General features: G+C 42.2%; 2 protein-coding genes and 2 long non-coding RNA genes across 4 annotated transcripts in view; 2 read left to right on the top strand and 2 right to left on the bottom strand.

Annotated features, from left to right (window-relative positions):
- Positions 1 to 27,156, top strand: part of LOC132881434 (tripartite motif-containing protein 16-like) — a 137,346-nt gene that overhangs the window by 13,654 nt on the left and 96,536 nt on the right. The window lies entirely within an intron of this gene.
- Positions 9,736 to 13,999, top strand: LOC132872031 (tripartite motif-containing protein 16-like). The gene is made up of 6 exons (XM_060906642.1): positions 9,736 to 10,411; positions 11,205 to 11,300; positions 11,449 to 11,682; positions 12,165 to 12,324; positions 12,904 to 12,963; positions 13,100 to 13,999. Exons 1-6 carry the CDS (start codon positions 9,818 to 9,820, stop codon positions 13,630 to 13,632), a joined length of 1,677 nt encoding a protein of 558 aa, XP_060762625.1. The 5' UTR covers positions 9,736 to 9,817; the 3' UTR covers positions 13,633 to 13,999.
- Positions 18,057 to 19,824, bottom strand: LOC132872058 (uncharacterized). Its single transcript, XR_009651377.1, has 6 exons — positions 19,704 to 19,824; positions 19,411 to 19,455; positions 19,097 to 19,329; positions 18,785 to 18,945; positions 18,186 to 18,295; positions 18,057 to 18,087 (listed from the first exon to the last, which is right to left on the bottom strand). It is a non-coding gene; the product is annotated as an uncharacterized LOC132872058 (long non-coding RNA).
- Positions 25,346 to 25,896, bottom strand: LOC132872047 (uncharacterized). Its single transcript, XR_009651376.1, has 3 exons — positions 25,719 to 25,896; positions 25,526 to 25,631; positions 25,346 to 25,420 (listed from the first exon to the last, which is right to left on the bottom strand). It is a non-coding gene; the product is annotated as an uncharacterized LOC132872047 (long non-coding RNA).

Consider the following 27,156-nt stretch of genomic DNA (forward strand, 5'->3'; position numbering starts at 1 on the left):
TTGTTCAGCATCTTGAAGGTGACGTGAGGCAGCGTTACGTGGAAAAGTGTTCCAGGTTGGGGATTGCAGATCCGTACAACTTGCCACAATCCTTGTTCAGGGAAATTCGGAGCTGCGGTGCCGGCGATTTGCCCGATCTGGCCTACCACGACATTTACAATTTTCTTGTTAATCGTGAATCGTGTTACACTGGCAAAGCCCTCAAAGCTTACAAGAGCCTGGAAGCTTATAAATATTTTGTTGCAGGATGGGTATCCCAACTATACCTCTGGAAGGTTCCGAAGAAGAATGTCTACTTGATAACCTCACGGGTAAGTGGCATTAAGACGTTTATCATAAAGAGTCTATGCAGGACGTTTTGTCGTAAGAATGTTCAAAATCTAAACTCAGTTCCAGATAATGACAGGGTTGTAAATATGTGTGTTTTTGTCTGAAAAACAGTAAATCAGAAAGCTGTGCACGTTTTTGCGGAAGCTGCGCAAATGTGCGCAGCTTTCTGATTTACTGTTTTCTTCTCATACTTACTGTATACTTCCTATGTTTCATGGACTGTAATGGCATTTGCTCATTTAGTAATTTTAATACAGAATTTACTTTGATGAAATTATTCAGACACTCCAACGCCCCCCCTAAAAAAAAAAAACAGATCTGCACAATTCAGCCGTGAAAAAGGCGCATCCGCCGTTTGCATCCCTGTTTAAACTCATAGGTTAACCGACTTTAACCGGCTAATGAGGCTCGGTGGTCGGTCAAGTTTTTTTTAGTTTTCGCCATCCCTACTATGGATTGGCCTTTCAAAGGCATATATGAGCCAAAAAGATAAAACATTGTCATAGACTAGGCCAGGGTAGCACGGCTAGGCATCGCCATTTTAAACGTTAGAGACTGTCTAGTTTCTAAGTATGCAGCTATCATTCAATCCGAAAATCAACTTAACAGATGTACTAGGAGTATTGAATTAGAAGATTACACCTACCTGATATGAAGTGTTCACTACAAATTCGGCTGGTAGAACTGGGGTACCAGTTTTCTCTTCGCACAGCGGACACCCATTTTGCACGTCTCTCCTCGTCTGCGGGGAATCTATAAAATGACAGGCCCTCCTTTTGGCCCTGTCTATTGGTACAACCAAATGCTGAACAAGATATAACCATTCTCGAAAGATCTACTCCCACACACTGGATAATTAGAACGGGTTCGTCTAAGTTCTATGCGCGGCCTTGCCGTCCAAGATGGCAGATAAACAAATATCACGTGACCTCGTGATGTCACGTGCACGCTCTCTATAAACACCGAGTCAGCAGGGGAGTTTCTCAAATGTTTACTGTTGAATCGCTGTGAAACTGCAATATAAAAATTAAAAATGTTACATGTTGCTTGGCTTTGTTATTTAACACAATTATCATACACAGGGGCGGTCCTGGGGGCGGCCGACCGGGCAGCCGCCCGAGGCGGCGGCACGAGTGCGGGCGCGAAAAAAAAAAGGTCCCCCCACCCCAAAAAAAAAACCCCGAAAAAAAAAAAAAAAACAAGACGGGCAGGTGTGTGTGTGTGAACATTTTGGATGGGGAAGCCCACAGACCCTTTTCACTGACGTCACTGGAAACCGGAAGTAAACAAACCCTGCACCATATTGGAAGACCAACAAACTGGTGATCAGGGGGAAATAACGGCAGTGCGCGGAATTTAAACCCACGAGGCACTTGATTCATCATAAACCTACAATGGTAAACTTTTGTGCTGTGTTAGGGTGTTCCAACAAAGCTGATGGGAAAGGTGAAAAGAAGTCTTTCTACAGAATACCAGCTGTGATTGAGACACAACCAAACCAAGGAGCTTTCTGCCAGGAGACAGAGAATAAGTGCATTACTGAGTGTCTGTGAGCAAAGGAGAGCCTGAACAATGCAACCTCCCTATTGGCTTTTTATAAAAATGTATCAATTGTTGCCCTTCCCACGGGAATCATTGCGGGCTCGAGAGACGAGACCTGACGAGTTAGTTCGTTGGTAGCAGAACAAAATGTCTGGACACAAATCGGGTTTTCAGAAAAGGAAAGAAAATAAACGGAGGGTCGAAAATACAAAAAAGGAGGCAGAAAATGCAAAACGAGTTTTAAGGTAGGACAAATGGTTACTTTTCTGAGGCGGCCCGCCGTGGCTGCCTGCAGGCTTATTTATTATAGCCCATTTAGTTAAAATAGTTGATATAAAATGTTTATAGTTATAGTTATGTGATGGTTGTTCTGATTTAGACTGGTGTTTTTTTTTTTTGGGGGGGGGGGGTTGCGCGATGTTGCACCCGGGTCCAGATTAGGGCAGAACCGGCCCTGGCTACATTTCAGGTGTAGTTTGTTTTATGAATGTATGTACTTGCATAGATGTGTACTTGGTCTTCCAATATGGCGCTTAACAAAATCTCGCGGCGCAGTGATGCAATGCGGTAGCCCTCGATACCAAAGTTGCGCAGGTGATGTCATCAGTGTGTGTGTGTGCCTAACTTGTCGTAGCCCCATAATATGCACAATCCCGCCAGCAGAACGTTGTACTAGTCATCAAAAAGACTTTACTACCATAGTACTACACTACTATGACATTACACAGAGTCTTAAGTAATACATTACGACTTGATCATTGCCATTCTGGTAACAGCAAATTTATAACGGGCCGCGTCCGCGACGTACAACACACGACGAGAAATGTTTAAACGACCATGTAAAGCTGTTAACCAGCAGGGGGTTTCGCCCGGGGAGTAAATCACTCTAGGATCGCCACTGATCATACACAACACAAATACACAAACAAGTTCAATTTCTCATTAACTGACCACAACGAACAATTAGCGATTAGCTTAATGCTAACGTTACACTGAAAAACCCATTGACAGGCTAGCGCATTAGCATCGCTCCGTTTTTAAAGTTTTTCCACATCAAATATGAACTGTTTCTGCAACTTTAACAGGTAAGTTCAACACAAAAACAACCAACACTCACAGACAGATGCATTCCAGGGTTCAGCTGAGAAAATGAAGGAATAAAAAAAACAACAACAACTACAGCTTCACTCTTCTTCTTCTGTGATTTTTATTGGCAGCTTGCAAGCTTAGTGCATTACCGCCAGAGGCGATTCTAGGGTCTGGTGGGGCCCCAAGCAGAAATCCCCCCCCCCCATCCCACCCCACACAACAGAAATTCACTAGGACAAACTCTTTATTTTAATAACACATCAACAAATTCTAAGCAATATAGTTTTTTTATTTCACAAGTTACAAATTGTGAAGTTACGAACACATGCAGTTCAATAAATCAACAACAAATTGTGAACAGTAATGTTTTTTTATTTCACACGCTACAAAAAGTGAAGTTACAAAAAGTTACAAATAGATGTCAGCATTTTCATAAATGTTTCATAAAAACAACAATTTGTGAGCAGCGTTTTCTATATTTAAGTTACTGTAAGTTTCTGTTCATTTTAACAGACAGTGCAAGGTAATTGCCAATTATATTAAAACAAACAAACAAAACAAAAAACTTTAAAGGCTTTTAGCCTTTGTGTAAGGGTCACATCAGGTGGAACATCAGGTGGAACATCGCCCTCTTTACTGGGCCCTGGTGTCAGAAATTTCAGCAATGATCCTAAAGAAATGTATATAAAAGGGAAATATGGATGGTAAATAGGCTATATTAGTCACATCCATTACATTGATTTAATATTTCCATATTATTTTAACAATTCTTCAAAAACACAGTTCATTGTTTATTGTAGACTGAAACCAATGGAATAGTTTAGTTTACACAAATGATTTGACACTGCAAAATTTGCACTGGTTGATTGCTGAAAAAATACTTGGTTTATGCAGAAATGCAGTTGCAGCTACAAATAAATACATGAATAAATAAAGCCAGACGAGTGGCCTGTCATAGATTGCCTGATGACAGCTTTCATCTCAGCTTTCACCTCTTCAAACCACTAGAGTGTCCAATAGCGCTACGTTCAAACTGCAAGGCTTAATGCTCAATTCCGATTTTTTTGTGAAATCCGATTTTTTTGTGAGGTCGTTCACATTAACCATTATATGCGACTTGTATGTGATCCTCAGTATGAACGAAAAGCGACCTAAAAGTGTTCCGCATGCGCATTGCAGGATACGACGACGTCACACGCAGTGAGCATGGCCAGTGTTTACGGAAGTAAAACCGCCCGGTTGCAGTATGACCCATCCAATCTAGCTTGAATAGCTGCATCCCCCCAAATGGAAATCAGCTCCCTAACCTCTGCGTCCTTCCATTGAGAAGATTCAGAACCTTCACAGCCCGAAGCGTCCCTCGCATTGATGTCATGCGCAGGGGCGCAGATACGTTTTTTGAACTGGGGGGGACAAAAAACTGGGGGGGACAAAGCTGCCAGCAAACCAACCCCAACCCCGATATGCCTGTCAGACTTGTTGTTAGTAACCATAGCAACCAAGCTCGAGCTCACAACCTGTGCAGTCTGCGCAGCTCAACCAACCGAATATCAGTCTTTGTTTTGTTTGTGAGTTGTTGCAACTATGGCCCAATCCCAATTCTAATTTCTACCCCTACCCCTCCCCCTTCCCCTCCCCCTTCCCCTTGGCCCTTCCCCTTGAAACTGAGCTACAAGGGATAGGGCTTGAAATTCAACCCCTACGTATTGGGATAGCCCTTCAACGATCGCATACGTCATCGCGTACCTCCGTCAGCGTTTACGTTAGCAAAATGCGACCAAATGCGTCACTGGCTGCGACCAGCCGCTCCAGTCAGAGCCAGAGGCAGAACCAGAAATCTCTGCTGGCAGGGTGTGATTTGTTAACTAACCACTGAATGGGATATCTTTGGCGCTTCGTGCACCACATCCGACAGAATGAGGTGTCAGGACACTCATGTAAACAATAAAAGCGAGAATAACAGAACAAAACGTACGCAGTCAAGCAACCGAAAACAATACTCACTCCCAAAGCTTTTTAGCAGCAGCTTGGATTTCAGAAATTGCTGCTCATTCTCAGCTCGAAAGCGAATCAAGCGGCGTGTTTCCTCTGGATAACAACTTAAAACACGTAAATAATGGAGAAAATACATTTATGACAATCTTTCGCCGCGGGAACCGCCATCTTTCTGAAATCCGCATGAAATCTCGCTGAAATCCGCATGGCATTGTGGGAAATCACTCAAACCCCTTCGTTCGGAGTCAGCTCCAGGAAAATCTCCGTTTGGAGGGGTACAGAAGCCCTACCCCTTCCCCTACCCCTCCGCGTTAACTGGGATTGGGATACCCCTACCCCTTCACGTGAACGCGCAAAATGGAGGGGAAGGGCCAAGGGGTATGTCCAAGGGGTGAAATGGGATTCGGCCTATGTATACACTGCCGTGCACCTCAATAAACCGAATGGTAATTAGTCTTTTGATTTTTCCGTGAGGTTTGCCTTATGCAAAGAAAGACAGCATAGACGTTTTTTCCTCCCTATAAGTGGGGGGGACCGAACGAAGTGAATTTAAATCTGGGTGGGACAAATCCCACCCGTCCCACCCTCTATCTGCGCCCGTGATTATGCGCCATGTTGTTGTAACTTTTTTTGAGAGACCCGCCGCCTACTTCAGCGCAGAATAGTGACGTTTGTGGCTTGTTGATGACGTGTAAGTCGGATGAATGCGACCTGGCGGTTCAGACTGAAGTCGCATATGAAAAGAGCGGATAGGAATCGGAATTAGGACCACATATCCAAACGGCCTGGGTCGGATTTGAAAAAATCGGATCTGTGTCGTTCATATTGTCAATAAAAGATCGGCTACAGGTCACATATGGGCGAAAAGATTGGATTTGAGTCACTTCAGCCTGCAGTGTGAACGTAGCCTAACATGCCAAATTTCAAAACAATACATGCATTAACTTTTCCGGTTTGAAAATATTCGAGTGTCTTCCTCTAGCTGCGTTGGTCCCAGCCTGATAACGACGGTGGTAGTTATTTATCTGCTGCTAGGGCTGACCAATCACACTGTATGGGCATGCATGGCACACCGTGCGGTCTGTTGGAGAGCCAACTTAAGTTAACTAACTTTGCTGTCAAATTAAACCAGGCAGTGACTGTAGTACAGTCATTAAAATCAACAAAAGGAAAGTATGGCCATGCTGATGCGAGTGAAACTAGACTAGCACCATTATATAGCACTACATCATTCATTATTATTTCGACTGACTTACCACTGTCTTGCTTTCTTCTCTCCTCTTCCTCTTTTTTCTTTTTACATTCCCGGGTGGATAGCTCCTCTTCATTTTCTTCTTGACGTCGTAATTAGAAGAATAGCTGGTTTATGTACGACAGGCACAATTTTCTATCTGCAGGTTAATACGCGCAATAACTTTTCAAAACGCAAGTGTCAAATCTCGACTCTCTTTCGCCACCTAGTGGATCAGGGGCCCCAAGCAGCTGCCTGCCTTGACTGGTGACAAGATGCGCCTCTGATTACCGCCATCTACTGGACTGAGGTGTGATCACATTGGGACGTCAGGAAATAACTAAATTAGCAAAACAAACAAACAAACAAACAAAAAAAGCTAAATTCTTCTTGCTAGTTGTGTTTCTTTCAGAAAATCTATTCCTGCTTTGGCTGTAAACTGTGTTCCAGGTAGACTCAATAGGTTGCTCAATGTGGCCGAGTTCTTTGTTCCCCTCTTAAGATGTTCTCTCTCTTCAGAGTGCTGCCTACATGTCAGAAGTACATGCTTCACGGTTTCTGTTTCTCTGCAGTATGGCCACGTTCCCGTCTCATGCTTCCCTATTGTGTATAGACCGCTGTTCAGTCCTGTGTGTCCTATTCTTAGCCTGGCGAACCAGGTTTCCTCCTGTCGTGTGAATGAGCCGATCTTTTGAACTGTTACCGCTTGTTGAATACCATATAAATGCCTACCTTTCTCCCCCTTATCCCATTTGTCTTGCCAAAGTTTCAGAATACCTTCTTTGATTATTGCTTTAAATTCTGATTTGCTAAGTGGAACCTGTACTTCTACTTGCTCCGATTTAAGTGCTTCTTTTGCCAACTTGTCTACCTTCTCATTGCCCTCAATACCTGTATGTGCTGGAACCCAAGTGAACTGTAAAATGAGTTTTAGCTGAGTTATTCTGAAAATCATCTGGTGAACTTCATCTAAAAGATCCTGTCTGCACGCAGATTTCCCAGTCTGGATGCTTGTCAGGGAGGACATAGAGTCTGAACAGATAACTGTTTTATATGGCTGTATATAACTGTTCTGAAAGCTCCACAATACAGCCGGAGAGCTTTGGCCTGCACCCTGTCCAGTTCAGCTAATGTGAAACAGCTTCACTCCAAGCCCCCTGTCCACGAAAAGGAACTAATCAGCGAGTCTAAAGAGACACACAGCACGGCCGAGTCCACAATGCCCTCACTCCCTTACAGGGCCAGCACAATAATTCTCATCTCATTCTCATTATCTCTAGCCGCTTTATCCTGTTCTACAGGGTTGCAGGCAAGCTGGAGCCTATCCCAGCTGACTACGGGCGAAAGGCGGGGTACACCCTGGACAAGTCGCCAGGTCATTGCAGGGCTGACACATAGACACAGACAACCATTCACACTCACATTCACACCTACGGTCAATTTAGAGTCACCAGTTAACCTAACCTGCATGTCTTTGGACTGTGGGGGAAACCGGAGCACCCGGAGGAAACCCACGCGGACACGGGGAGAACATGCAAACTCTGCACAGAAAGGCCCTCGCCAGCCACGGGGCTCGAACCCGGACCTTCTTGCTGTGAGGCGACAGCGCTAACCACTACACCACCATGCCGCCCAGCACAATAATTAAATGTGTTAAATCAATATGTAATGTCTATTTTAGTGTAATTATTTTTTTTCTTTGTATGACTATTGGTCTAAGCTTTGCCTTCATGAACACTATTTCTTTGTACTTGTAGTTTAATAATAATATGTTCAACTTATATAGCGCCTTTCTCAAAACCCAAGGTCGCTTTACAATAATAAGCAGAAAAAAAAAATGACCAAAAGTGTTAAGGTGGGTTTCTTGGAGGAAAGCAATCCCTACATTAAGTTGATTTAAATGTGAAAATACTTTTTTACGCTTCACTGGATGGTTTAAGGATTTAACATTCCAACTCACAAAGGTGACCTGACAACCACCTGGTTTATTCACATTCACGTTCAGGTGTGGCCTAACCATATTCTGTTATAGGGGACATGCATTTAAAGGTATCATAATATATGATGGACTTGATTGGTTGTACATATACAAAGATAAGCTCCTCTACGAAGACATTAATGGACAAAACAGAAATGGGAAAAAACAAAAAATAAGAGTTGGGTGCAATGTTCTCCCATCCCCAGCCACCAATGGGAATGTGGTGACTACGAAACCCCTCCCAAAAAAATCCACACATTACGTGCTTGTGAGAGGAAACGCTAGTCTCGCAGGTTGCTCTACTCTTGTCTAAATGTAACAAGTAATTTAAACGATGAAAAAAATAAAAAGGTGGCGCCCTTTAAACAATAGACATTTCTTGGTCATTCAATATTCTTAAATATAATTGTAAAACAGAGATGACTGAATGTGTGAATGACTAATACAGCAAATTAGATTCTAAACTGCGGTGATCAGCAATAGCAAGTGATCCTGTTTACACTAGTCTCCCGAGCACAATCCTTACCTTACACTGTTCCGCTTTCACCATAAACTTACTCACCAAATGAAGGTCATGGAGAAAATAAAAATAAAAGGTGTGGAAAACAGTTCGCAAAGTATGCCATGAGTATTAAGTCTCTTCCATAGCACAGTGAGACAGAACCGTCTTTAGAGGATGTTTGCCTTCACATAAGCCATAGCTTCGGTTACATCATGAAACTGTCTCTCAGTCCCGTTGTGTGTAATCCGGAGCTGGGCTGGATGAAGTATTCCATAACGGATACTGTCCCATCCTTAAAGCAGTTTCCGGACATCATTAAATGCCAATCTCACATGGGTGACACTCGGTGGATAGTCAGGGAAGATGGAGATGGTGGATCCGTTGTACTGCAGTGGACCAGCCTCCCTGGTCCGGCGGAGGACTTCGACGCAGTCTTGATAGTAATGCAGCTTTGCTATTATGGCTCGGGGTTTGCCATCTGATCTCTTTGGTTGGAGAGCTCAGTGAGATCCGTCAATCAGCACTTCTTTATCCATTTTCAGAGTCTCTCTAATCAACTTTGAATCAGAGACTGGAGAGCTTAAGCGGGGCTCCTCTGCCACATTCAGTATACAAATGTTTGATCTTCGCATCCTTCCTTCCAAGTGCAGAAGACAAGACTTCGTCACAGCGCTGTAGCTGTCATCACATTTAAAAAATATTGTGAATTTTATTTTTTGTACTTTATTACAAGAGCTGGCATCATGAATGTATGGAGATGGATCAAATAAAAAAAAAAAGATGTAACTAAGGCTGAACTTTTAGTATCAAGGTCAGTTATTCTGATTGTTAATAGATGCCTTGGAAAATGTTTGTGAGTTTTGCAGAGAGTAGAGTACAAGTGTACATGTATACACACAGGATAGAATCTTATATTGTGCAGTCTGGAGGTTTTCATTTTGCCTCAGAAAAACTGTGTCCAAGAAATGGTTAACAGAGGAACATTCATGAACTCTGTCATTGTGCTCCTCCTCCTCCCTCTCTCTCTCTCTCTCTCTCTCTCTCACACACACACAAAAAAAATAGGAAATGACTTCACGTTTCAGAGGAAACGAAACTCAGAGATTCTCTCTCTTTCTCTCTCTGTCTCGCAGTGTGTGAGTTCAGGAAAATGGCCAAGGCCAGTATTTCAGTAGATCAGGACCAGTTCCTCTGTTCAGTGTGTCTAGATCTACTGAAGGATCCAGTGGCGATCCCCTGTGGTCACAGTTTCTGTAAGGAGTGTATTAATGACTGGTGGGATCAGGATGATAAGAGAGGAGTTTATCGCTGTCCTCAGTGCAGAGACATTTTCACTCCAAGGCTTGTTCTACGCAGAAACAACATGCTGGCTGAAGTGGTGGAGAAATTGAAGAAGAAGACTGAAGTCCAAGCTGCTTCTCCTGCTCACTGTTACGCTGGACCTGGAGAAGTGGAGTGTGATTTCTGCACCGGGAGAAAACACAAAGCCGTCAAGTCCTGTCTGGTGTGTCTGACTTCCCTTTGTGAAACTCACTTAAAACCTCATCTTGAAATTCCTGCTTTAAAAAAGCACAAGTTAGTCGAAGCTTCTGGAAATCTACAAGACAAGATCTGCTCTCAGCATGATAAAGTACTGGAGATCTACTGTCATACTGACCAAAGCTTCATCTGTTATCAGTGTATGATGCATGAACACAGAGGTCATGACACAGTCGCAGCTGCAGCGGAAAGAACTGAAAAGCAGGTGAGAACGTTTTAGAAACATTTTTAGAACCAATTCATCCTAATGTTACTTGTGTCTACAATCAGCTGTTTTAACCCGCTTACAAATTAATCACATCACACACATCACATTATCTCTAGCCGCTTTATCCTTCTACAGGGTCGCAGGCAAGCTGGAGCCTATCCCAGCTGACTACGGGCGAAAGGCGGGGTACACCCTGGACAAGTCGCCAGGTCATCACAGGGCTGACACATAGACACAGACACAAATTAATCAAAGGTTTAAAAATTTTCCATTTGTGTGTTCATCAGAAAGATTTGTAAATGTACTAAAAGATGATTAAAGTGGAATATAACATCATTAAGAGAAGGTTAAACGTATTGTTGCTTGGTGTTAATAATAATCTCAGAGAGAGAGAGAGAGAGAGAGAGAGAGAGAGGGCAAATCTTGGGTGTGGCACCATCATCCAGACTTTTACAGCTTAAGCATGTGCACACAAGTCACAACTATTAAACACACACACAGTACACACTCGCTTTACAGAACAGCTCGAGACACTGCTGTGTAAAATGTGATAAAGTTATTAACAGTTAAACCTCCTGAATGATGCAGCAAAAAACATTCACCTTCCAGTCAGGAGATGATGAGTTTAAATCCCATCGATGCTCTACGCCAGCATAACTGGGACAGATCTCTCCTCTGTCAATTAGAACAACATTAGCCGTGTGGGTGTGAGCTCATGTATATAGAAGGAGCAGATGCAGGAGGAAGTGGAGTAAAGAAAACAAACATCTAAACAGCTAAATGTTCACAGAGTGAGTTAAAGGAGGAGCAGATGAAATCCCAGCAGAGAATCCAGGAGAAGCAGAAGAAGGTGCAGGAGCTGAAACAGGCTGTGAACACTATAAAGGTGAGCAGTGAGCAGAGACAGAGCTGCTCCTAGAAACACACACAACATGGACAACGAGTCATTTACAGTCCCAGTAAGAGAGGGAATGATAGATGAGCTTTAAATCTTGTGTGTGTGTGTGTGTGTGTGTGTGTGTGTGTCCTAACAGCTCAGTGCACAGACAGCAGTGGAGGACAGTGAGAGGATCTTTACTGAGCTGATCAGCTCCATAGAGAAAAAGCGCTCGGAGGTGACGGAGCTGATCAGAGATCAGGAGAAGGCTGAACTGAGTCGAGCTGAACGACTCCTGGAGCAACTGGAGCAGGAGATTGCTGATCTTCAGAGGAGAGTCACTGAGCTGGAGCAGCTTTCACACAAACACGATCACATCCATTTCCTCCAGGTAACACACACACACACACACACACATCTGTATAATCCCATGAATATTTCTCCACCGGGCGGCACGGTGGTGTAGTGGTTAGCGCTGTCGCCTCACAGCAAGAAGGTCTGGGTTCGAGCCCCGTGGCCGGCGAGGGCCTTTCTGTGTGGAGTTTACATGTTCTCCCCGTGTCCGCGTGGGTTTCCTCCGGGTGCTCCGGTTTCCCCCACAGTCCAAAGACATGCAGGTTAGGTTAACTGGTGACTCTAAATTGACCGTAGGTGTGAATGTGAGTGTGAATGGTTGTCTGTGTCTATGTGTCAGCCCTGTGATGACCTGGCGACTTGTCCAGGGTGTACCCCGCCTTTCACCCGTAGTCAGCTAGGATAGGCTCCAGCTTGCCTGCGACCCTGTAGAACAGGATAAAGCGGCTAGAGATAATGAGATGAGATATTTCTCCACCTTTCTCCTTCTCCATGATGTTTGTTTCTTTCTCTCTGTAGAGTTTCCAGTCTCTCTGTGTCTCTTCTGGACGTGAGGACTCACCCAGCATCACTGTCAATCAACATCTCTCATTTGATGGAGTGAGGAAATCTCTCTCTGATCTGAAAAAGAGACTCGAGGAATTCTGCCAGGAGGAATTCATCAAAATCCCTGAACATGGTGAGAGAAATCGTCCTGCTGGGAAATCTTTACTTTCTCTGCAGCACAGTAAAGAGTGACATCAGATTTCCTCAAAACACGCAGAAATGATTTTATATGATGACGTGAACTTCCTGTTATTGCTGCTCTTGACTGGAAAGATGATTTTATACACTTACACTTTTTATTCAGGTCTTAATAGTGTCAAAGTGTCTGTTTTGTTTTCAGTGATTGTACTATTAATAAAGTATAGAGGACACACACACATTTATTCACACATTCCTCCAAAGAGAGAGAGAGAGAGAGAAAGAGAGAGAGAGAGAGAGAGAGAGAGAGTTCATAAGTCATATGAATAACATTCAGTCATAACATTTATTCTGTCATCATTAGTTACCAAAGCAGCTCTCTGCTCGTGCTCATGTTATTAAAAGTTTATTTCTCCGTCGTTCAAAAATCTCATTTAAATCCCACACCTAGAGAATGTGTTTTCTAAAATAAAACGCTGATTAAACATCAGACACAAATTGTATCACTTTAAACTGTTTCCGTCTTTTACAGAACCTGATTTTTCATCTCCATTGTGTTTCTGTGTCTCCACAGCTGCAGCAGTTCAGATGATTTTACCCTCAGAACCAAAGAGCAGAGAAGATTTTCTGCACTGTACGTGTAAAACACACACACACACACACACACACACACACACACACACACACACACACACACACACTGTCTCACTCTCCACATAAATCTATGCTGTGATTAATATCTAACATGTTCACATTTCTCATGTGTTTAGATTTCTGTGATCTGACTCTGGATCCCAACACAGTACATTATCACCTCATTCTGTCTGAGAAGAACAGAGTGGTGACGCTCAGTGAGAGAAAGCAGCCGTACTCTGATCATCCAGAGAGATTTGACTCCTACTGTCAGGTGTTGTGTAAGGAGAGAGTGTGTGGACGCTGTTACTGGGAGGTGGAGTGGAGCAGTGAGGATTATGTGTACATATCAGTCTCATATAAAGACATCAGAAGGAAAGGATGGGGTAAAGTGTGTTGCTTTGGACTCTACAGTCAGTCCTGGAGTCTGCGGTGTTCTTCTTCTTCTCTCTCTTTCTATAACAACAACATTAAGACTGATCTCAGTGTTCCATCCCCCTCCAGAATAGGAGTGTATGTGGATCACAGTGCAGGAACTCTGTCCTTCTACAGCGTCTCTGACACGATGAAGCTCCTCCACAGAGTCCACACCACATTCACTCAGCCTCTATACGCTGGGTTCAATTTACATTATTCTGGATCAACTGTGAGATTGTGTGATCCAAAATAAAATATTTAATGATTTGTCGTTTTTAAAATTAAGATGAACAGCTTTACTTTTATATAGAGTTTTTAAGTCCAATAAAGATGGAACATGAGGAAAGTCTTTTACAGACCCTCCAGGATTTCGCATTGTTGCGATTTGCAACTTCAACGCAAATTCAACCAATCCCCGCAAATTCAGGGCGGGGCTGCAATTATATCCAATCACCGCAACGTTCCCACAAATTTGACCAATCGTTGGCGTCGTCTTGAGGTGACGTGCACAGTGTTGCCAGATTGGGAGGTTTTAAGTGCGTTTTGGCGGGTTTTGAACATATTTTGGGCTGGAAACCGTCAGCAACGCTGTGTGAGTCAGTGTTTATATAGGCTTAAGTTCTGTTACTGAAAGTGTGTTATGTTTACAGTGAAGGACTGTGTGCACTTGACATTATTTTTTTACTTAATACAAGAAATTAATGGATGCCAGCATTTTTGCCAAAATGGTATTTTATTTTCCATTGTTTAGGCAGCTTCAGCATCATACTGTGAGATTCTGTTCAAATTGTTTTTTTTTTCTTCTATGAAGCCTGAGCCATTTATTTTATTAGTTTATAATTATTGTTTAATTTAGTCTTCAGGAGAGACTGCCTGTACACAGTACTAGTATTAATAGTTTTTTTTTTCTTACATGAAAGCTGAGACATTTATATTATATTTTAAGGTAACTTCATGTTGTGCTGTGAGGTTCTCTGCACTTTAACTTTTGAACCAACAGGTGCATTTGGATAAGTAAAGCCTATTTTTCTGCGTTTTTGTAGTCCTGGTAACCTTTTATATTGATAAAGTTGTTTATAGGACCATTTCTCAGGATCTTTGTTTTTTTTTAATCAATAGTCTTTCAGTAATAACTTAATATTTAACATAATCACTCAATTTTAATCACAAAAAGAGAAAATTGCAACAATTTCTCGCAACTTTCACTTCCTCCCGCAACGTAATCGCAACAAAAGCCTAAAAAACACCGCAACTTTCATCAACTTTCATCAAGGCCCGCAAAATCCTGGGGGGACTGCTTTTAGATTTTCTAATATTTATTTATAATATGAGATTTTCATTTCTCTGTCTTTTAGGAGATTTAATTTTATAATTGTGACCATTATATAAAAATAATTATCAGAACATTAAAAAAAAACATTTGCATCATCATAAACAACTGCTATAATTGCTGGCACATTATTTTTTTAAATATTCAAATTAAATTTTCCAGCTTTACAGTTTTATTAATATTAGATTGATGATCATTGTATCACTTCGCCAAACTTATCATATTGTAATCTCAGAGGAAATGAAAATGAATCGCAGTAATGTGTTGTTCTTCTGTCTGTATCTCATTATATTATCTGTCTACTGACTGTCTCAATTATAGCAATACATCAAGTGTATAATATTATTAACATTTCCTCAAATATTTTTCTCAGTGAATGTTGTTTTTTTTTCCTATAAATCACCAGGGTTGATAATGTACGTAGCTAACAAGCTAAGAATTTGGGAAAATGTTAGCATAATAGCTAACAGATTAGCATCGTGAAAGGATTTTCTGTTTTGTTAAGTTCACTAATTATTAATCTTCCACATGAATCATTAAGTCTGTCCTTGTCCTGTATATTCAATCACAATTTCCTGTAAACATCTTGTGATAAACTGTGAATCTGTTGTTGGAGGACTGGAATATAATTATTCTGCCCTTGTTAGTTGTTGTGAACTTGGCAGATCGCGAACAGAGTTCTTCAATAAACACCGAGTCAGCAGGGGAGTTTCTCAAATGTTTACTGTGGAATCGCTGTGAAACTGCAATATAAAAATAAAAAACGTTACATATTGTTTGGCTTTGTTATTTAACACAATTATCATACACAACACAAATACACAAACAAGTTCAATTTCTCATTAACTGACCACAACGAACAATTAGCGATTAGCTTAATGCTAACGTTACATTGCAAAAGCCATTGACAGGCTAGCACATTAGCATTGCTCCGTTTTTAAACTTTTCCCACATCAAATATGAACTGTTTCTGCAACTTTAACAGGTAAGTTCAACACAAAAACAACCAACACTCTCAGACAGATGCATTCCAGGGTTCAGCTGAGGAAATGAAGGAATAAAAAACCAACAACTACAGCTTCACTCTTCTTCTGTGATTTTTATTGGCAGCTTGCAAGCTTAGTGCATTACCGCCATCTACTGGACTGAGGTAGCCAGAATGCGCATGACGTACTCTCAACCGGAAACGGTTTACTAATAAAAGCAATAAATAGGATGTTAATATGGCACATGACAGGCTCGCGCCTGAGTCCAAAACTTTCCTGCTACATTGGAGCATGGAACGTACGAACAATGTACGAAACAGGAAAAGCTGCACAGGTGGAAAGAGAGATGTCAAGATATAACATGGACATTCTTGGAATCAGCGAATGCAGATGGACAGGCAGTGGTACAGTAATGCAGGCCTGCTATTTGGTCGCGGATCCGCAAAAATCTGCAGATTTGAATAAATTTTGAACATTTTGTGAAATGCCAAAATACTGAGGTGTTGGCTTGCGGTAAATGTGCAAACGTAATATTTACTGTTTTGCATCCGATTCCGTGTCCCATTCCGTGTTTTACGGACTGACCTTGACTCAGATTATGCGTGTGTAATGAGGTTCGTGATTGGATGAAAATTTGTCAAGCAGGGTAGAAAGTAACTTTTATTTCTTGCCTACTATTATTTTGAGTCATAGTGCGTATGCGCAGCGCGCGCCAAAAAATACACCTAATTATTTATTATTGTCTACTTATCAAGCATTCACTAGGACTTCTTATCACTCAGTAGTACTAGTATGGACCCTTTTCACGTGACGTCACGACAAACGCAGCCGCCATTTTGGACATGTACTACCAGTAGTTTACCACAGCCAGCATTGAGGAACGGCAGCAAAGAAAGTGTTTATTTTCAGCAAGACTTCCATCATGCCACTATATTGTTGTGCACCTGGATGTAGTAACCATCAACAAACAAGGCAAGGTTTATCATTTTATCGGATCCCGGTAGATGCTGACCGACGGAGAAGATGGATAGCGGCCATAAACAGGAAAGATTGGCAGCCCTCGGCATACCAGCGCTTGTGTAGTGACCACTTTGTTGGAGGTAAGACGAATAAAATTAGCCAGAAAAGGCATTACATTGCTGTTAACATTCTGTGGCGGCGAGTGTGTAACCAAATAGGCTAAAATAACCCATTGTAACCTCTTTGTTCTTCTGTAGTAGCTATTAGCTAACGACATTAGTTAGCGTTGTGTTCCTTTGCTGTTGGTAGACTGTAGGACAGATCAGAGGCAGTGTCCTACAAACAGCGCTTAATTTGAGGGGGAGCAAGCCGGAGCGCGCTCCGGAACCTCGGGCGTTGGCTCCGGCAGCTATTTACACTGGATCCGGTGATCCGACACCTCTTTTGACTATGTAACAAAAACAAAAAAATAATAATAATTAAATAAAAAAATGCAAGTTTATTTAGTGTTAATGTCTGATTTTGATATCTGTCTTGTTGGTGATTTCTCTCATGAAACGACATCCACAAAATATCTGCAGATGAACTTAATTTGCAGCGTTATTACAAAACATGCCCAGAAGCGCAGCGCAGCGCCGCGCCCCCCCCTCCCCCTCCCCCCCCCCTCCCCCTCCTCCCCCCCTCCCCCCTCCCCCTCCCCCTCCTCCCCCCCTCCCCCCTCCCCCTCCCCCCCCCTCCCCTCTCCTCTCCTCTTCTCTTTTTTTCCGCACCGGAGCCGCTCATCCTCTGCGCTCCGGGACCTCCCACTTTACAAATTAAGCACTGCCTACAAATAACCCAGATAGCAAAAGGGCGTTGATTCGACGGGGAATCATCGGCATGTTCTTCGACCATACGCCGTCGAATCATCGTGGATCACCGGCGTTGATTCAACACCGCTTTGCTCCTACGAGTTTGCGTTGAAACGACGTTGAAAAGTGGATGGTGCCCGATAGAGAATAGACCCCCTTTCACCCTTTATTCAACTACGGATTTCGGTCGATTTATAGTTTAATTTTCGGCGATGATTCATCCAACTTTACTTCCTGTTTTATGTACAACAGGAAGGCTACAAATTAAGCAAAACAGGCTAAATTAAACTAGCTAACAATAAAGCATCGGGGCTCTTGCCTAGGATGAACACACACATGCATACTTCAACCATGAAAGTGAAACTTAATTTATATCAATGTGCGTAGGCTACGTCCTGTTTTATGTACAACAGGATATAAAAATGCATGCAACAATGCACCTCTCCTAATGTTTGTCAAGCTATCTAATGAGGCATAACTTTTAACATTTATAAGGAACAGAACACACTTGAACAAGTTCTTAGAAACATTTTATGATTTATTTATAATTGTGGCCTATATTCCTCCTGCGGCACAGACACCTGTACATGGAAACAGAAAAAGATAACCAGAATTAATTTGATGCAGCATTGATAAAGAAAGTCAGCAGTAGGCTATGGGTTTCTAAATGCCACCCTACCTCACGTCTCCTCATCCCTCCCTCTCTCTCTGGCGCATACTTAAGCCACTTCTTGATTGCGTCACTAAAAGTAGCGTGTGTGCTCCCTGGCAGCTGCTTTTGTAGAGCATCTGAAAGAAAAAGAACAAAACAACATTGAGACTTTGCATGGTGATAATTGTTAAAGTTTGAGTTGTTAAGACTATGCACGTCACACTCTAGTGGTAGGTGGCAAGTAATGGTACTAGTACAGAAAATATATGTAAAAATCAGAAACCATAGATGTGAATCTTGTGACAATTTAAACGGGATTAAAAAAAAACATTTTAATTTCCCCATTGACACAAAGCGGAAATAGAAATGCCACTACCGGTTCGTCACTCAGTCAGCCTCCCTGGACTTGCCTGCACACCTGCTTTTTCTGAGTAAGGCGCCTGGTGAGTTTCTTAATCCTTTTTAATCCTTTGCATCTTTCACAGTATGTTTGTCGTTGTCGTTATAATCGTAATGTTACAGTTAGTGAAGGAGTTATCAAAGAACGTTTAGAAGTAGTGTGCAAGTACTTGCGACAGCTTACTATTTTACCCTCTTTTACAGCTTTGTGCACATGCATAACCTACCAAACAGGACATCATGGATCTTGGTGTCCTTAAACGCAGTTTTTTTCCCCCTTTCCAGCCCAGTTAAATTGGCTGGCCAAGCTGTTGACCAGGAGGCTACGCAGCATCCGCCTCACTGTGACCCCTACGTCGGTTCCTCCACAAAGGGCTAAGGTAGACACCTGATAGAATAAAATGTAGCATGAAGACAATAATGAGAAAGTATTCAGTGTTTATCATTGTTTCATTGATTCACAATGATATTAAGTATTTGTGTTTTTTTTTGCAGGTGTTGCAGATGACTGGAAAGGAAAGGTAAGACTCAATAAGTACCATTAGCTGCTTTTGTTTGGCATCTTCCTTCACCAGGGCCTCTGCTGCCAAAAACTCCTCCATGGTGGAGAGTGGGAGCTTGATTAGGGGCAATGTCTGGGGTGTGTCTTGTCTCCCCATCTCTCTCCTTAGGGCCCTGACCTCTTGCGCCAGCCTTCCTACTTCCCCCTTCAGCTCCCTGTTTTCCTCCCTCAGCTGGCCAAGGAGAGCGATGACTGTGCTGATGCCCATGTCTGTTAAGTAACACCAAACATTAGGACTTTTATTTCATATTGCTGGTCATTTTTGAACAGTGATTACAGTTGATGACTCACCACGCAGCAACTGATTGTTCCCCTGTTGCGATGGCAGAGGTGTGGCTGAAATATCAGAGAGTACAATTTAGTTCACTACAAGGTGCGCCTTAATTTAAATTTCTGTTCTAAATTTACAATTTTCATGTTGATTGATTGATTTCCTCTTTGACTTAATGGAAGCAGTGACGTGGCTGGGGTGAATCTGAAAAATTGTACAGTCAGTTGATCAAAATGCATCTACATAGATATTTGTTTGTCGTTTTGTTGTTTTTTTGTCGTTTTTGGCATAAATAAAGGCAATGCATAGTTACCATGGGTTAGTGGCTGGCTGTGAAGGAAAGGGCCTGGCGGGGTTTCTGAAGACGGTGAATCTGAAAAATAGTAAGCAGTCAGTTTTCCTCCCTCAGCTGGCCAAGGAGAGCAATGACGGTGCTGATGCCCATGTCTGTTCAGTAACACCAAACATTAGGACTTTTATTTCACATTGCTGGTCATTTATGACCAGTGATTACAGTTGTGGACTCACTACGCAGCAACTGATTGTTCCCCTGTTGCAATCAGGGGCGATTCTAGCATCTGATCTTTGGGGGTGCTTAGCCCCCTGAGCTGACAGAGGCACCTGGCTTGAACGACAGTGTTTCCACGTTTATTCCGCATTTAGACTAGACTTAACTAGACAAGAAGACTAGACTAGACAAGACTAGACTTATGCAATGTTTTAACAGAAGCTGACCCAATAAACTATGATATCTACACATTTACAACCACTGACACAAATATTTACGTTATATTTTTAACTAAACAAGACCTACTACTGCATTTGTAATGTTGGAGCTATTCATTTTGAACAGTGGTAATTGTTAATTAATGTGTTATTGTGTATTGTGTAATAATAGTATTATGATTTTACATTAGTTTACATTAGTTTATATTTTTTGTTATATTTGTTATATTTTGGTAGTGTTCTTTTGATAGTCCTTTGTTTAATTGTTTGCTTCGTGCATGTGCGTTTCAGTGTCTGTTTTGATTAATTTGCTAATTATTATGATGTTATTTAGACACATGAGGGCAGTAGTGGACACAGGTAAAGGTGGATATAGGTAGGAAGTAGGAAGAGGCCTATATGCACCTGGGTTGTCAACATTCTCAGAAAGTGAATAGTAATAATGCACTCACAATCCATGTCAATGTAGAGAAAACACTGTGTTTGTTTTTGAGTGTTTTAGTGGTGTGGTGAGACCCATAAGGCCACTAGGGTCTTTGTCCTTAGTAAGCTGGTGGTTGCCTCACTCCAAGTCAACCTACTGATAGAAAAACTCAAATGCAATAATTCCTCTGACGCAGGTAGGGAAAATTCCCCATTGCATTTCCTCATTATTTGATAATATGACCAAAACACATTTTATTTCAGAGAACTGTCTTTAATAGTATGCCACAAATTGAACATTTTGTAGGAAAAAAGCGAATTGTGATGCCTGACCTTATGGGTGAGATCTAAATGTCAAAAGTAGTTTAAACAAAAAGGGGGGAAATGAAGATATGTCGCACATCATATTTACATCACACATCACACAAAAACACAACTAGGGGAATACCCTATTTTGGAAGAACTAAACTGTGTCGCCTAACTTTAAGGCTGGCAAATCTGTCAATAACATCGTCATGACTGATGCTGTCAAGCAGCTCTTTTTCAACTGACATCACAGCTGGAGTCTATTTTGCCCCATTGTCCTCCTGAGCCAGGTATGTAGGCAATGCACTAAATGACCTCTCACAGCTGCAGCTGCTAACAGGAATAGTTAGAGCAGCCTGAACAGTAGCTTTCAGGGAAGGGAACATGTCGGCTTCCAGTAGGTTGTAGACAGTCAGCATGTCCTCAACATCACCAGCCTCTCTCTTGCACCTAAAAAAGTTCTTAGCTACCAACACCTCCTCTGACTTAAGGTCAATGTGATATTGATATGCAAGTGCTGACAATAGAGGCTCAGACAAGAATTGTTCTGATTTTGGAGAGCATGCTTGTATTCCACAGAGCAGTTCCTCACTTACATCAGAAAACCGTTTTTCCAGTTCTGCAACCATTCTATCCATGCAAGGATATAGCAATTTCTGTTTAAGGTCATCTGACTTGGAAGAACAACTAGCCTCATTACCTGCCCCACAAGCAGACTCAACAACATAATCCTCCATTCACTTCGTTTTGCGTCTCTGTTTAGACGATGGGTCAGAAATGGAGATTTTGTTGGCCTCACAAATAGCCACAGCTCTGGAATGAAGTTCTGCAGCAGTAGCATCACTTCTCTTCTCTTTGAGAGAATCAGTTACTGCATTTTTGTACTGCAGAGCTTGTGCAAGGTCAATGGTCTCCTTCTGTAGATATATATGCAGACCTGCAGTTAGCTGCAGTAGCGTGTGGAACACAATGAGCAAGTATACAGACGAGAATTTAGAGAGTTTTACTCTCAGTCCCACTGCCAAGGGTGTGTTAATGGCCTGGAGACAATCAATGATGGCGGGGAAGTTGTCAAGCACAGCACTGACTGAACGCAGTTGGCATGCCCAACGTGTGTGTGACAACATGACCAGTTCACTCGTCTGTAACCCTAGCTTTTTCTGTGTTTCTGCAAACTTGTGGTGGTTCACAAGTGAGACACTGAAAAAAGAGTGGACACTTTCCAGCATTTCAAAAAAGTCAGTGGCCTCAGAAATGGCTCGGCACGTGTGACATAAGACTAGGTTTAATTCGTGAGCATAACAGTGTACATATATGGCCTCAGGGTGTTTCTTTCGAAAAAGGGCCTGGACACCCCCCACTGCTCCACTCATGACTACTGCCCCGTCGTAGGTTTGGGCCACACATGTCAGGCTATCAATGCCAAGTAGAGTCAACTGTTGCTCAGTGGTGTTGTTTATTGATGCAGCATCAAATTTCACCAATTCTGTAAGGGCTAGGAATCTTTCTCTCACCACAGCCCCAGAAACATACCTAACACAAAGTGACAGATGCTCCACTTTTCCATCCCTGGCTTCATCAGCCATAATGGCATACATATTTGCCTCCTTCATCTCCCTTACAATAGCTGCAGTTACCTCCTCTGAATAACACTGTATCATTTCATTCTGACTGTTATTTGAAAGATATGTAGTATCTGAAGGAGGAGTGTAATTTTGCATGAAAGGGTCAAACTTCCTCACAAGATCTATGCATGCCATAAACAATCCTTTGTTGTGACTTTCAGAAGATTCATCGTGACCTCTAAATGGAATCCCTTGCTTACCCAGCATGCAGGTTACTGCCACAACTCGTTTCAAGTAATCCCTTCTGTCTTTTATTTCAGAGGAACTAGCACTCTCAATTTGCTCCATAACATTACCCTTCAACAAACTTGCTTTACGTATAGCCCTGCCATCGCACAATGCTGTCTTTGTGAGACTGTGAGGTTTCATGTTTGTGAAACAAGCTCAGTGCCTTCCTCCAATTTTTCACCCCATCAGTGACAAATACATCCTGCTTTAAATTTCCGCCAAAAACCCTACATCCATAGCAGAATGCAGCATCCCTTTTAAGTGAGTACTCAAGCCAATTAAAGCTTTGAAACCAGTTATACTGGAAGGCTCTCTTTTGTGTGCCAAACACACGTAGTGGGTACTGGGGCAGCTTTACTTGTTTAGGACCAGTCTCCCTGTCACCTAAATCCAAACTTGAGTCTGGTGACACTGATGCTCCTGATGCTGCTGCCTGTTCTTGATGGTCTGATTCTCCATGGACCTCTCCACCCACCTCCCTTTCACTTTCACCTTCACCTTCAATCTGTTCTTCCCTGTCTCCTTGTATAGCAAGATAATTCAGAAAAAAAGATATGTAAAGAGAAAATAACTCTATTCACTATCACTATTGAATTGGGACAAATACAATATACAAATATGGCCTGTTTTCATTTTCTTACCTGCTTCTTGTACATCTTCCTCCCTCTCATTGTCTCTCCTTCTCTCTATCTCTCTAATTTCCAACTGTGAGCTTTGCTCTCCCTCTGTCCTCCTGTCGCCCTCTTTGCACACATACAAACATTCTGTGGTGAGCCTACTAGTAATATTCAAATATTACAATGTCAAATGCATGCTGCTCACTGTCATATCAAGTTTATAGTGCAACTGTGTTTGTAGACACAACATCTGACCCAATAATTGGGGGCACAAAGCTTTTCTGAAATAGGCTACCATTTCCTCACCTGGTTCATTGGGTTCTCTCTCCTGACCACCACCTTCTCCTCCTTGCATTCATAAAGTAGTCTTTGGTAAAATGTATTAGAAGAAGCTACAGCAATCAACATTAAGCACTATGGCACTATTTTCACTATGGAAAACTGCCCAAACTATTTCACCCATTTTCTCTCACCTGAAGTTGACTGTAGTAGGCCCTTGCTCTTAAAAAAAGAACGTATGTCCATCTATGAATCAAAAACAGATAATGGGTCAGATGTTCCCAGTATTCCAGTTAACAATCCATGGGGTCTGTAATGAACCATGGCATATTGACCAAGGTATTTGTTATACAATTATTACCTGAGAATGAGATACAATCTGACCGGGATTGTACTGTAAACCTTAAATTTACGTGGTCATGATTCCAGACTACGTGAATGAACATTCACTAGCCAGCTAACTTTTAAATTAATCGAGTTGGCTGTGTGGCCTCACAACTAGGCTTGGCAAGCTTTGAAAATGTAGGCTATATCCAAACCACACTCACTGTCCCCCCAGACAATGACCAGGGATTGGATTTGTGAATGATAAGCAACCGTAAACGCTATGCTACATTAAATAAAATTGACTAACACACGGTGGTCTAGCACCGTAGCACTTGTACAGCTCTGCACAAAAGTATCTCGATATGGATGATAAATGTCGTTTTTATCATTCTGTTCATAGACCAGGGAACATCAATATTGCATTATGCATATTATTGTGTTGTGTTTAACAACTGTAACTCCAGTCCATACCTTCACATCTCGCTATGCCAGTAATACTCAGGTGCTACTTTGAGTTCCTCATCGGCATGGAATCCAGTTAAAAGAAGCACCATGTCGTAGCAAGCACTCGCGCGGACAGGCAACCCAATCAGAGGGGACGCAAGGAGGAGAGGTATTTTACTGCTCATAGAACTATCATGTAACAGGTGAATTCAAGAACACACACATGCCCGTGCACACATTCATTGCGCAGTGCGCAAGGGCACTTATTTCTGAGAATTACGTCCAAAAGCAGTGTTTTTGAGGGTGCTGAGCTAGGGGGTGCTGAGCTCATTTTTGGGGGTGCTTGAGCACCCCCAAACATAGGCTAAACACGCCCCTGGTTGCAATGGCAGAGGTGTGGCTGAAATATCAGAGAGTACAATTTAGTTCACTTCAAGGTGCGCCTTAATTTAATTTCTGTTCTAAATTCACACTTTTCATGTTGATTGATTGATTTCCTCTTTGACTTACCATGGAAGCGGTGACGTGGCTGGGGTGAATCTGAAAAATTGTATATAGTCAGTTGATCAAAACGCATCTACATAGATATTTGTTTGTTTTGTTTTTTTAGTCGTTTATGGCATAAATCAAGGCAATACATAGTTACCATGGGTTAGTGGCTGGCTGTGAAGGAAAGGGCCTGGCGGGGTTTCTGACAACGGTGAATCTGAAATAGTAAGCAGTCAGTTGATCAAAACATATCTTCACTTACTCATTGGTATTTTAATTTCTGGCATAAATAAAGGAAATGCATAGTTACCATGAGTTAATGGCTGGCTGTGAAGAAACAGGCCTGGCTGGGTGTCTGAAGACGGAAATGAAAGCATTATTATTTCAGACAACTTCTAGGTCTTTAGTAGAACAACAACAAGTGGTACAGATAGTCACCTTCATTAAGGGAGGGGAATTGCCACTCGCTGTCCAGCTGAGTGGCGTCAATAGACGGTGGCCTCCTCCCCCTATGGCTTGATCCTGCCTCCTCCTCGCTGTCCTCCTCCAAATACCTTTTGTTTGGTCTTTAAAATAAACCCAGGACCTTACTGACACAGCTCAAAACACAAACGAAACCGTAATTGAACTTATAACTGCAAGTTGTGATTTAAAAAAGAAAACACTTTTACCGTCTTTTCCTTGGCCCCATCTCACCATCATCCGATTGCAGGTCTGCTGTAAGGCAGCCTTCCTCAAGCGATCGGGTCAGGTAACGTCTTGCTTTGGCAAAGGTGCCTGAAAGGGAAGGCAGTCTGAATGAAATTGGCTTAATGCAGTATTGAAGTATTGTCATTGGTTTAATGAAGTAGCTATGCAGCTCACCACAGGTTGCCAGCACCCTTATTTTTTGATGGAATCGCCATCCTTGTCCCGGGGGGGTGCAGTTCATGGCGGCCTTCACAGCTTTGTTTCCGCCAAAGGTTGGCCAGTAGCATCCCACTTCTCCGTCAACATCTACCACCCAGCTGGATGGCACAACTGCTGCACTCCGGTCTTGGAATTCCACAACTTTCCATATCTGTGCCATCTATAATAAAAAAAATAAAAAAGTACTCCATGGAAAGGATAGTTAGTGCCTGCCATCCAGCTGGAGTACTCCAACTGTCCAGATTCCTTCTAATGCATAAGTAAAGATGTGTTTCTTTGTGTGTGTGGGTTTTTTTTTGTGTTTTTTTTTCTTCCCATATAGGTTTACGAATGGTGACGAAGAGGGATTGCCACAAAGGTCTCTCCATCTGGGAACAACACACATTTGCCCTGGACAACCTCAAGCCGGTCAACGTTAAGGCAGCTGTCTATGCCAAATACTCTGTAGCAGCCAATGCTTGTGGAGGGGCAAGGATAGTGGAAATATGACTCCCTCCTCTTGAATTTCATGTAAACCACAAAGACAGAGTCACCATGTTTAATTATGTTTTTCACCATTACGATTTCATTTTTAATCACTAGGCAATCATCGCCCTGCTTTGAAGAAAAACAGAAATCATTGAAATGCACTTTTTTAAATTGCTGGCCAGAACTTAAGTGTTGGGGTAATGGGCCCTCCTGGTGTGGGTGTAACAACTGTGGTTGTGTAGGTGGTGGTGGAAATAAACAAACTGGCTCCTCTGAAAGGCGTTTGACAACCTGTTGTAAAGGTTGAGATGGCTTGCGTAGCATTTTTTTTTTTAGTTTACCCAAATAATTCTCGTAAGGAAAGGATGAGATGTTGTCTAGGGAACCATACTGGCGGTACTTATGTGTCAGATGTATTGTTTGATGTACGCTAAACACAATCTCGTCTTTACCTCTCCAAAATGCTTTACAAAAGCCATTAACAATTTTTCGGAAAAACAAACCATACTTTCAGAAATGTTTGGTGTGAGTAGCAAAAACATGGCCACAGAAAACAACATGAAGTTTTCATAGAGATCTTGTGGAAGAATGTCCCTCAGAACTAATGGCCCACTGTAAATCATAAATTGGCGCAGCTCTGCCGCTTTCCACCTATCAATTTCGGCGAGTTCACGGGGTTTCCGTGCAAATTCAGCTGGAGTATAGGGACGAAGCTGTATTAACTTTTCGGAGATGGCTTTAATGGCTCTTGTAGGCTGCCTTGTAGAGTTTTTCCCCCTCATCCAAAAATGTATCAACTTTTTCATAACGCCAAGGCAACATAAATGCATATAATCTATTGGGAAGGCAGACACCATTTTCACCAGACCCGTCAGAGGACTTCTGTTGATGTGGTGGTCCTCATCTACCATATTTTCAAACTCCT

Source organism: Neoarius graeffei, chromosome 2, assembly GCF_027579695.1.
Source record: "Neoarius graeffei isolate fNeoGra1 chromosome 2, fNeoGra1.pri, whole genome shotgun sequence".
NCBI classification, from domain to species: Eukaryota; Metazoa; Chordata; class Actinopteri; order Siluriformes; family Ariidae; genus Neoarius; species Neoarius graeffei.

Coding starts and splice junctions, on each gene's coding strand:
- LOC132872031 (XM_060906642.1), top strand. CDS start 9,818: ATGGCCAAGGCCAGTATTTCAGTAGATCAGGACCAGTTCCTCTGTTCA. Junction 11,683..12,164: donor ATCACATCCATTTCCTCCAG/GTAACACACACA, acceptor TTCTCTCTGTAG/AGTTTCCAGTCTCTCTGTGT. Junction 12,325..12,903: donor CATCAAAATCCCTGAACATG/GTGAGAGAAATC, acceptor GTGTCTCCACAG/CTGCAGCAGTTCAGATGATT.